Below are 11,179 nucleotides of genomic sequence, written 5' to 3' on the forward strand. Positions count from 1 at the left end.
ATGTAGCCAGTTCAGTGACAAAAGAGTTTTCTAAACTGAGTCTCACAGACACCACATCTGTTTCAGAGGATGGAGCAGATTACACCAACAAGAGCAAAGGGAAGAGAGAAATAGAAAAGTAGGCAGAGGGAGTGAGCCTTCCCACCCGAACAGCATCAAGCTGTTACATTTCTCCAGCTGCACATGGTGACATAATGCCCTAATTCCAGCCCCACAGACTTGTGAGCTAGAAGATGTGCAGTAATCACACGGCTTTTACTGAGTCCTCAAGTGCTACATTCACCTACATTGTCACACTCAGGCTCATTTTCTCAATCCTTAATCCAAGGGTGGGAATACAACAGTGCTGCCAGCCATCGGCCAGACTGACTCCTTACCGCTGCTGCTTACTGTTCTCAGCTCCCACACGTGTTTGCTCAGAGCAGCTACTGAATGACCTGCCCCAAACTTTCAACAGAAAATTTGAAATCACAGTGATCCAAGAAACTTATAACTACTTGTGCATCTATAGTAGAAGAAATGGACTATTAATTACACTTGAGATTGAGTATGTGCCTGACACCAACTGAAATTGCTGATCCTTTTCAATAACAAATCGTTTTAGAAGTACAAACCTATCAGAGGTAGAGATTCTTGCTGTTGTGAACCTTGACCCCCTAGTTTAAAAGAAAACAAACAAAACCAAACAACCTGCTGACAGTTGCTTTTCAATCCTGGACAACAGTAATTTTAAAATTAATTTTGGAAAGAATATGTAGTCATTCTCTTTATTGATAGTTTTACAGAGCATCAGTCTACCTGGAGATGGCATGGATACAGAAGGACTACAGATGATAGTTTGAAATATATCTTTAAAAAATACATCTTAACGTTATACTCTCTATTTCTTCTTCCACCAGAGCTTTTTAAAATTCAGTTTTAAAAATGCTAGATCTGTTCTCCAATAAAATCGTCTTGTCATTGGTTTTGAGGTTATTTGTGTTGCCAAAAGATTTTGTAAATACCACAGCATGAACTCTGAGGATAAATATACAGAAATACAAAACCCATAGATTTCTTCTCCACTGCTTCTTTTGCGAAATTGTCAAATACAGATCTGCAAGCCACCTGAAGAGTGGCCAGGTGAGAATTCCCCTCTCCTGTTGGAAGGATAGGCTTAACACCCCCTTTCAACAGTGACCACACTCTGCAAAGCAGTGGAGAGCAGGGTTATTTATGTGCCCTTTTTCAAGTCAACGTAAACAACTGGATGCTCTAGCAAACTGACAATAGACTACCAACAAAGGGCCAGATGCTCTTATCCACTTGCAAGGGTGAAGAGGGACAAAATGAGTAAATATTTATATTATCATAGTGGCATGTAACTGGAGCTCAGTTGTTGAGAAAACAGTGATTTACAAGCATGTTCCTCCTCTCTTGGGAATCCACATAAACCAAGCAAAGGTTCAGCATGGAGAAAAAAACTCTGACAGAAGGACTAAGCCAGATGAGAGAACTACAAGTTTTCAGTACATACTTTTCTCTGGGCTCACATGATGACTAGCAAAGAGAAATGTTTTCCTGGGACAGAGTCATCACAAATAAATAGAAAAGGTCTACCTGGTACATGAGAAAAGTGTGTGTGCATTGTGGCACACAACTTCAGTCCCAGCACCTCAGAAGTACTCCACCTAGAGCTTTGGACTAAAGCTCAGCATTAAGGATGTCTCTCTGCAAGATTACTCCAGCCAGAACATAGCTGTTGCATCACTGGCTGCTCATGCCATAACTCCACTACAGCCAGCCTTTCTCCAAAGGACACCTGACAGGCTACAGTGTGTAGATTATTCCTCATTTACTGCTTTTTTCAAGCTTGTCCACACTTCTTCCACAATTACTTAGAGTCACGGCCATCAGTTCTCCAACACTGAGCACTTCAGCAAGGCTTGCATCTTCCCAGCTGAAAGATGACAGAAAGTTAATTTTGCATGAGAGCTTACAATAAAATATTTTGGTGTTTAGATGTATTTTTGACCCTAATGGACACTTGCCTTTGAAAGTCCTTGGAACATGACTGCAGTCTATTTATGTCTATGTTGCGCTTGGTATGATATGGACCTATCAAACCCCAGGGCCTTGATATGTCCATACCTCCTCTAGGTGAACTTTAAGATTGGCCCCAGCTGATGGAAGGTAATGAAATTACACTCTGCAGGGAGTGATATAAGAACAAAAATGCTTTTTTGGATGACAAGATACCATCTTTTATGTGAATCTTTGCAGTGAAAGGGGGCAAACAAAGTGTGCCATCTAGTGCTTATCCTGTCCTTTGAGGATTAGACACCTCCTCGACACTCCTCTTCAAGACACAGAGAAGGACCACATCATGTCAGTGTAGTCTGGGGATAATCACACGCATAGCTGGGATAGTTAATGTCCTAGGAGCATCTCTGGAAAGCAGTTACATGTGATAACACACACTGAGGCATTTGGCACAACGTTGTGAACTAACGGTGGCAATCCAGGGGGTAAAAAGAGTGGTGACAGGAATGGCAGAGGAAGGAAATCACTTAAAATGTGGTGATGTGTATAACTAAGAATATCTTCATATACACTTAAAATGCTTAGCAAGAGTTTCAGTTGACTAGTTCTGTTCTACAGCTGTAGAGGTTTCACTGTGCTGTGATGGGGAATGATTCTCCATCATGCCCAGCTCACTATTGAGGACTTAAAGCACAGACCCAGGTGTGAACTCACTGCAAGAGGTAAAAACAAAGCCGTATTACATAATAAGATTTAATGATTATTTGAATCTCTTTTTCCATCCCTGTGGATCATTGATTTAACCTTTCTTGTTTTGTTCACAGGATATTGCTTAAACAAGTAACCGTGTTCTGAGATTAATCAGGGCCATTTTTTTGTATAACCCTTTAAGAGCATTTTGGTTTTAACTTTCTTCAATAAGGGAACACTAACAGAAGCAATGGCTTTGCTAGGAGCTGCAAAATGTTGGCAAAATGTTCAGATTGGATTGCCATAGGGAACAAATGCATAAACTGTTTTGTGCACAGCCTGGGGTTCAACTGCTACTTTCTCTCTAAAGGAAAATAAAGCAGACCTTTTAAAGCCACCACTAAGGAGATTTCTATTTAGAGAATATGCAATAACTCATATTGAGACAAGATTTTAATCTCAGCAAAGCTTTGGATAATCTGCTGGCACCTGTGTTTGATGCTCTTCCACCCCATTGCACTGCTTAGACTGAGGCCAAAGGCCAGATCCTGTAAGTGTGTTTGTGGCAACAGTCCTGCTTGTGTGAGGGAGAGTTTTAGCAGAAAAGAGACAAAGACTGGTCAGGATCTGCCTTTGAAAGTGTCATCTGTTAGGAAATTACACCAGTGTCATCATCCTTTATATTCCTTTGGAGCCTCATATTCTTTTTAACAAGCATTGCACCAGTTGGCATTATTTGTTGTAGTAGATATACCAGTGCCTTGTGCTGCCTTGCTTGAGGGCACTGTGAAATATAGACCACTCTGAGGGAACCAGGAGAAAGGTAATATCTAGGATGATTTTAGAAAGAATTGGGAAAGGTTTTTCACATGTAGAAAGCTGGAGGCTGTGCATCAGCCTGTGTGTGATCTAGAGACATTTTTATAGAGGTTTCATGATACAAGCAAGCGGATATCTACTGTGTAGATATCATTAGAGATGCTGTGGAGTCTTGTTGCTGCTGAGGCCTCTGTATCCAACCGAGATATGAACTCCAGTTAACAAGTGTCATGTTTGTAGGAGTTCAGCCTCTGCAGCTCAAGGAAAGAGAAAGAAAGGTACAAAATAAAAATGGGCTTGGGTTTTATAATTTGGACACACAGTGAATGGTGCTGTAAAAGGAGGTAACGTGGCTGGGCATAGGAAAGAAAAGAAAAAAATTGACATTGATGTATCTTACATAGATACATGTATCTTTCATCCCCTTAAAAATGAGCACTGTTCATTTGAAAGGGTTAAAAAAACCATCATATTTCTCTCCTTCTTTGATTCTGTGATTCATGTGTCCCATTTTAAAGTCTACACCCTGTGAAGAGGAGCGCATTATCAAGGAAAGAGGCTTGCCAGGGACAGAAGGTAATTTCCCGTAGCAGGTGCATACAGCAGGTGGTACACAGTGTACCTGCAACGAAAAGGTAGATTTAGGCTAAGATTTTATTTAATATGGAAAACTTATTGCATCCTGAGCCACTACTGGGGATGTGCCAAAAATCGTGTCTGCAGCATGATTTATTACGTGAAAATACCACCGAACTAATCAGTGGAGTTACTAATTAATACAAATCTGCATTTTTGCATAAGCAATTAGTGCAAAGAGAGTGCAATGAAAGAGGAAGTTTGACTCATTTAATCTCAGTGTCTATTCAAGCGGAAAGACCCACTAGGGCAAGGCACTAGGATCTACATTTGGATTTTTTTTTTCCTTTTGATTAGTTAAAGGAACTAAAAGGTCAAATTATCAATATTTAATTCAAATGGAAATGCATTTGTTCAAGAGGAAAGAAAACACTTTATTTAAACAAGGTGGGACTCTGGGGGTAAATGCCTGGATCAAAAATAATTAGATTTTGCAGTTACAACAGCATCTAAATCCCTTCTGATAAGAATCCTTTTTCCTAATAACAGAGGTGGTTTGACACCGATAGCAAAGACTGCTGACGCTATTTAAACTGTAGCTCAGGTGGTAGCCGGCCTACCAATACAATTTAGACGTTTGCTTTAATGGTATGTACTTCTCTGATTTGTTTTTTTTTAATCAATTTGAATTATATTTTAAATCTATTGTGATTTCATAATTGTGTGCACTTGACTAAAAGAGTAATTTAAAAAGATGATAATTAAACCTTCGTGGTGATGTATTTTCCATTAACTAAATAGAAGTTTACATTTATAGAATTAAAATAACAACAGCATTTATTTAGCGGGGAAAGGCTCAAAAAAATTAATACACTGAGTTTTAAGGGGGGAAAGAGCAGAAAAGGCACCTTAATCAGCCGTACCAATTTCCGAGCCCAGATGTACATTGTATCCTAGAGAGACGCTACCAAGTGAGATGCGGTCTCGCCCCGCACCGAACCGATACCGGAGCGGCACTTCAAAGCGTTGTTCTCCCGCAGTGATTCCCGAGCCACGGCAGCCGCAGCAGGCTGGTCACAGCTCGGAGTGATCCGGGCGATGGGGCTGCCCTCTCCTCCCGTCCCCTCCTCTCACCGCAGCGTTTGGAAATGGGCGAGCGGGGGAAAGCCGCGGGCAGACCTAAGCCGGCCCTTCCCGAGCCCGATCCCCGCGCCGGCGGTGGCTCCGGCCCCACGGTGGGATGCGGTGGGGTGGGACGGAGGGACAGGGGCAGCGGGGAGAGACGTTTTCCCTTCTCTTTTTTTATTCAGGATAACCTTCAGGGTTTGTGTGGGTGCCTCTCTGGAGAGGGAGGGAACGGGAAACCTGACAGCGAGAGGAGAGAGCCCGAACAGTCCGGGCTACCCGGGCAGTAAATCACTCGCTCAATTATAAGCGCGGCTTCCTCTCTCCGATAGCTGCAAGCTATTTGGGGAGGCATCTTTTCCCCGCACTCTCGCAGGTGCAGTATGAATCAATTATCTTAATTAAGATAATGCCGCAAACCCAAGAGATTTCATCGGGAGCGGATTTCGAGCTCCGGACAACTGTAAGGCGTTTCCACAGCGCTGCTTCCCTCGCAACAAAACCCCATCCCGCCTGGCTGGGACAGGGTTCAGCCCCAGTGGCGACCCGCGGAGGGGCCGCGCTCGCCGCCGCCTCAGAGGGCCCCAGGCAGCCCCGGGACCGCCTCCTGCCAGGGCCGGGAGGCAGCAGCTGAGGCGGGAGCGGGGGGCGGCCGGGCCGGCCGGAGCTTTGTTGGGACGCGTGCGGTTCGCGTGCCGCGCTGCGGGAGGAGGGGAGGGGGGGCGGGAAGGGAGCTAGGGAGGGAGCTAGGGCGAAAAGAAAAAGAAAAGGAAAAGGAAAAGAAAAAAAAAAAGAAAAAGAAAGGGAAAGGGAAAATGAAAGACAAAAGGAAAAAATTTAAAAATAAAAAAATCAAAGGGAAAAGGAAATCAAAGGATTCGGGAGGAAAAATAAACAGAAGCCGAATTAGAAGCCAGATGGAGAAGGAGGAGTCTGTAGGTCAGGGAGAAAAAAAAGACACGCTTGGAGCCATAAAATCAAGCGGCTGGGGGAAGAGGAGAAACAGGGAAGGTGGGAAACTGGAGCCATTGAGCCAGGGGACGGCCCGATAAGGGAAGGCAGAGCCTACTGCCTGGGAAATCAGGAGGAAAACCAGTGCCGAAGCAGCGGGAAGAGCGGGAAGGATGAAGGCGGAGCGGCAGAGAGCCCCTGCGCCCCCGGAGCGCAGCGCTCGTCCCCGGCCCCGACGGGAGGCACGGAGCAGTGCCTGGTACCTGTCGGCCCGGCTCCACGGCCACGCGTGTACCCTCGCCAAGAGCCGATGTGACGGAACGAGCCGGGCTCGGAAGGTTCAAGTCCCTCTGCCTCTTTATTTGTCTCTCTACTTATCTGCCAATCGACAACGTGTTGATTTTATTTTGCTCCCAGGGATGATGACTGTGTTGATCACGCTCAGAAGCACACGAGCACCCCAAAGTTCTCACCGCTCCCCGAAATTCAATTTTCTGCCAGTGCCCTCCTCCCAGTATTTTTGCCTGGTGTTTCTCAACGCCCCACACTCCCGGGTGTATTCCCAGATAGTCCCATTCTAAGGAATATTTTCCAGCAGCCGAGGCAGGGCTGGACCGGACCCATCTCTCTCCTGCGCCCTCCAAACCTGTTCGAACCTCACTGCTTCCAAAACGCGTCCGCGCCAGCAGCGCGGCAGCCCCAGCAGCTCCCGTTAATGGGGTCGCGCTCTCGAGGGGGCTGCCGGTCCGGCGGGAGGCCCGACCCAGTGTACGGTCATGCTCCCGGATCCTGGCCCGGGGGCCCCTCTATGGCCAGAGAAGGCTCGCCATGGGCAGGTGGGTCGGCGCCGGCGCTTCCCTTCCCTCCGTGCCCCAGGGAAGGGCCGCAGCCGCCGGTGACCCGAGGGTGCCCCGCTCCAGCTCCACTCGCCCGACCTGGCGGCGCACACCGCACTGCTGGCCTTCGCTTCCCACGGAGAACCGGCCAGCTTTGAAATAACAAAATGCAGTCGGTTGCTCTCTGTATTTGATTACCGAGAAGGCGAACATCCCCGGAGTCCCCTCCTGCTGCCCTGCCAGGCTATGTAGGTCACCAACAGGAGAGAAGCATCTTAAAAATAACCCGACCTGGAAAAGTATCTTCCAAATCCATCTCCTCAGGACGGAATTATTTGTTTCGCATTTAAAGCCTCAAGAGGGGAAAATAATTTTATTTTTATTGAATAAATATCCGGATAACGCGTGCCGGTAGCACAGCTATCATACGAGTGGGACATCTCCCTCCTTAAAGCGCATCCCTAAGGTTTGGCTGCGCTTGCAAACTCCGCCGAGGCGTTTAAAGACTCTAAAGCCACCACTCGGCGTCTTTCTTCCAAACTTCCCCTTAACCGGCAGTATTCCCACCGAACACCCGGGAAAAGCGAACCGGCGTTTACTCCAGGCGTTAGGACAGACCGGGGTGGGGGGTGTCACAACAGCCCCGGGACGTCCATATTTATCCCCAGCTCTGGAGAAAACCGGGGAAAGGGGAGGGGATCTGTGGCGGAGAGAGAACGACAAGGACTGGGACAGGGAGTCTCCGGGGGTCAGAGGCGCCCTTTAGGAGATGCTATGGGGGGCTCGGAGGGACCCTCCGCGGCCGCACCCCAGAACAATGGGAACAATGCGGCTCCGCGGGCCGGCGCTCCGCGGCGGCGGTGCGGCGCGGTACCGGGGCGCTGCGCGGTGACAGATGGCGCGGCCCGCCGGGTCAGCGCGGGCGTGGCGGCTCCGCGGGCGGCGCGCGGCCGCATACAAATAAGGGGCGTCACGTGGGGGGGGCCGCCGCGCCTGACGTGGGCGGCCATATGGCGCGTGCCACCGGGCGGGGCGGGGCGCGGGGCGGGGCGCAGGCGCGCGGGGCGCGGCGCCCGCGCGGTACCCGGGTCCCGGTGCCGGCCCCCCGGCGCGCATCCTCCGTCCCGCTATATAACGGGGGGAGCCCGGCGCTGGGCAACCTCGGGAAAAAAAAAAACCACCACCCACACGCGCGGCGCCCTCGCACGGAGAGCTGTGCCGGGGTTATGAGACCGTCACCGCGCAGGAGAGGCTGAGCAACGGAGGTAACGGGAAACCGTGTTTTGCCCCCGCGGGGAAAGGGTTCGCGGCGGCTGCCGGGGTGGGAGAGGACCCTGGGAGGTCGGGGCGGACGGGATCTACCTCTGCCGGAACGGCTTCGGGTTTTATTGTCGCTTGCTGTCGTTCCCGCTGGTGTGTGCGGGCACACCTGTAATCCATCCATCCACACACATACATATGCGTAAATGTGTATATGCGTCCATACGCACATATAAATATGTATATGTGCGTCCATTTATACAGACGCGTGTTACATATGTTAACGTCCTTCCACCGATGCACCTCCGAACTTTCAGCTCCCTTTCCTCAGCGGAGCGCCATCGCCAAGGTCCCAGCGCCTCGGCGGACGGGCGGCATTGTTTCTTCCCGGTGTACCCGACGCTACCGGGGGGCGGTCACAACCCCACACGAAAGGTCCCCGCGGGAAGCGGGGGAACCGATGCCCGTTTGCAACAGAGGGGACGACGGAGACGGGAAGCTGGGGCCAATCCCGCACCTGTTACCACGGGCAGGGGTCGCGCAGCCCCGCCGCGGGCACCCAGCGACAGTCCTGTGCACGAAGGCGGGACCGGGGGAGCAGGTGCTCGGCGCCCGCTGGGGCGGCACAAGCCCCACGCAAGGAGGCGGCAACGGGGAGCCGCGGAGAGCGGCGGGGACAGGCGTCACAGGCACCATCCGTCCTGCAGGTGCCCTGTGTGTCCGCCTTCCCCTTCCCCTATTCGGTAAAAATGTTTGAGGATTTTTTTCGAAGCAAAACAAAACAAAACAACCCACGCTTGGTCCACTTGCGTCGTGCCGCCTGGGCTGCCTCCCGCACACATAATCTGCTTATATTCCCCGTTAATATCGGCGAGTTACATAATGGCATTTGAACATATGTCAATTTAATTACAAAGCAGAAACACAGAGACAATTAAAAGTTTGCCCTGGCACGGTGGGGAATCCAGGGCTTCCCTCGGGAGGGGGCGGTGGGACCGGGAAGCGAAGCGCGGGTAACTTCTCCCCGCGGGGGACCGCGCGGGGCCACCGCCGCTGCTCCGGGTGCTGACGCGTCTCTTTTCTGTCTCCTCCGCGATGCAGAGGCTCACCATGACCAAGTCGTACAGTGAGAGCGGGCTGATGGGCGAGCCCCAGCAGCAGGGCCCCCCGAGCTGGACGGACGAGTGCCTCAGCTCCCAGGACGAGGAGCACGAGGTGGACAAGAAGGAGGAGGACCTAGAGGGTCTGCACGCCGAGGCCGAGGAGGACTCGCTCCGGAACGGTGAGGAGGAGGACGAAGAGGACGACTTGGACGAAGAGGAGGAGGAAGAGGAGGAGGAGGAAGACGACGACCAGAAGCCCAAGAGGCGGGGCCCCAAGAAAAAGAAGATGACCAAGGCGCGGATGGAGCGGTTCAAGCTGCGGCGCATGAAGGCCAATGCCCGGGAGCGCAACCGCATGCACGGGCTGAACGCGGCCCTGGACAACCTGCGCAAGGTGGTGCCCTGCTACTCCAAAACGCAGAAGCTCTCCAAGATCGAGACCCTGCGCCTGGCCAAGAACTACATCTGGGCGCTGTCCGAGATCCTGCGCTCAGGCAAGAGCCCGGACCTGGTGTCCTTCGTGCAGACCCTCTGCAAGGGCCTGTCGCAGCCCACCACCAACCTGGTGGCCGGCTGCCTGCAGCTCAACCCGCGGACTTTCCTCCCCGAGCAGAGCCAGGAGGTGCCGCCGCACGTGGCGGCGGCGGCGGCGGCGGCGGCGGGCGCGCCCTTCCCGGCTCATCCCTACCCTTACCAGTCGCCGGGCTTGCCCAGCCCGCCCTACGGCACCATGGACAGCTCCCACCTCTTCCACCTCAAGCCGCCGCACGCCTACGGCGCCGCGCTGGAGCCCTTCTTCGAGAGCGGGCTGGCGGAGGGCGCCAGCCCCGCCTTCGACGGGCCCCTCAGCCCGCCCCTCAGCGTGAACGGCAACTTCTCCTTCAAGCACGAGCCGGCCGCCGACTTCGACAAGAGCTACGCCTTCTCCATGCACTACCCCGCCGCCGCCGCCGCGCTGGCCGCCGCGCCCGCCCACGCCGCCATCTTCCCGCCCGCCGCCTCCCGCTGCGAGATCCCGGTGGACGGGCTGGCGCCCTACGAGGGCCACCCGCACCACGAGCGCGTCCTCAGCGCCCAGCTCAACGCCATCTTCCACGACTGAGCCTCCCCGCGCCGCAGGGAGGGCCGGGGGAGCCGCGCCCCGCCGCCCGCCACCGCCTTGTTTACAGGGGGCAGCCCGGCGGGTCCCGCCGCCGCCTCGGGGCCGCCGCGTCCCCCCCGCTCACCCGCTGTCTTTGCTTCCGCTCCTCGGAGCGACGCTGTAAATTGGGGTAGGGGCATTGGGATCGCGTCAATTACCTGATCGGGATAACAAAATCACAAGCAATAATTAGGATCTATGCAATTTTTAAACTAGCGATGGGCCAATTACAAAATATATATGAAATCTATATTTTTCAACCAACATTTTACTACTTGTTACCTTTCCCATGCTGAATTATTTTGTTGTGATTTTGTACAGAATTTTTAATGACTTTTTATAACGTGAATTTCCTATTTTAAACCATGCAGCTTCATCAATTTTTATACATATTGGAAAGGTAGAATTATATCTAATTTATACAAAATGATTTAACTAATTTAAACCAGCAGAAAAGTGCTTAGAGAAGTTATGTTGCCTTAGCACTTCTTTCCTTTTCAAATAGATGAAGAAGAAAAAAAAATGCACAATCCGGGCAATTTCTTTCCCATGCAAGTCTCTTTTTTCTTTTCTTTATTTTTTTTCTTTTTTCTTTATTTCTTTTTCCTTTCCCCCGTACAATAAGAACCAGATCCCCTAGGTCTTGAGAAGATATA

At 51.2% G+C, this 11,179-nt stretch overlaps 1 protein-coding gene and 1 long non-coding RNA gene across 3 annotated transcripts; one reads left to right on the forward strand and one right to left on the reverse strand.

Annotated features, from left to right (window-relative positions):
• Positions 1-753: 753 nt before the first annotated feature.
• On the reverse strand, positions 754-6,054 carry LOC116446873. The gene is made up of 2 exons (XR_004241415.1): positions 5,031-6,054; positions 754-1,939 (listed from the first exon to the last, which is right to left on the reverse strand). It is a non-coding gene; the product is annotated as an uncharacterized LOC116446873 (long non-coding RNA).
• A 2,086-nt stretch (positions 6,055-8,140) lies between these two features.
• Positions 8,141-10,578, forward strand: NEUROD1 (neuronal differentiation 1). 2 transcript variants are annotated; one of them, XM_032115166.1, is made up of 2 exons: positions 8,141-8,284; positions 9,381-10,578. In XM_032115166.1, exon 2 carries the CDS (start codon positions 9,390-9,392, stop codon positions 10,482-10,484), a length of 1,095 nt encoding a protein of 364 aa, XP_031971057.1. In that variant the 5' UTR covers positions 8,141-8,284; positions 9,381-9,389; the 3' UTR covers positions 10,485-10,578. The 2 variants fall into 2 exon arrangements, with proteins under 2 accessions (XP_031971057.1, XP_031971056.1); XM_032115165.1 differs by lacking the exon at positions 8,141-8,284 and having other exon boundaries at positions 9,375-10,578.
• The last annotated feature ends 601 nt before the right edge of the window (positions 10,579-11,179 follow it).

This window comes from Corvus moneduloides, chromosome 7 (genome assembly GCF_009650955.1).
Source record: "Corvus moneduloides isolate bCorMon1 chromosome 7, bCorMon1.pri, whole genome shotgun sequence".
Lineage (NCBI taxonomy): Eukaryota > Metazoa > Chordata > Aves > Passeriformes > Corvidae > Corvus > Corvus moneduloides.

Excerpts from the sequence above, each read along its gene's own strand:
- NEUROD1 (XM_032115165.1), top strand. The coding sequence starts at position 9,375 with ATGCAGAGGCTCACCATGACCAAGTCGTACAGTGAGAGCGGGCTGATG.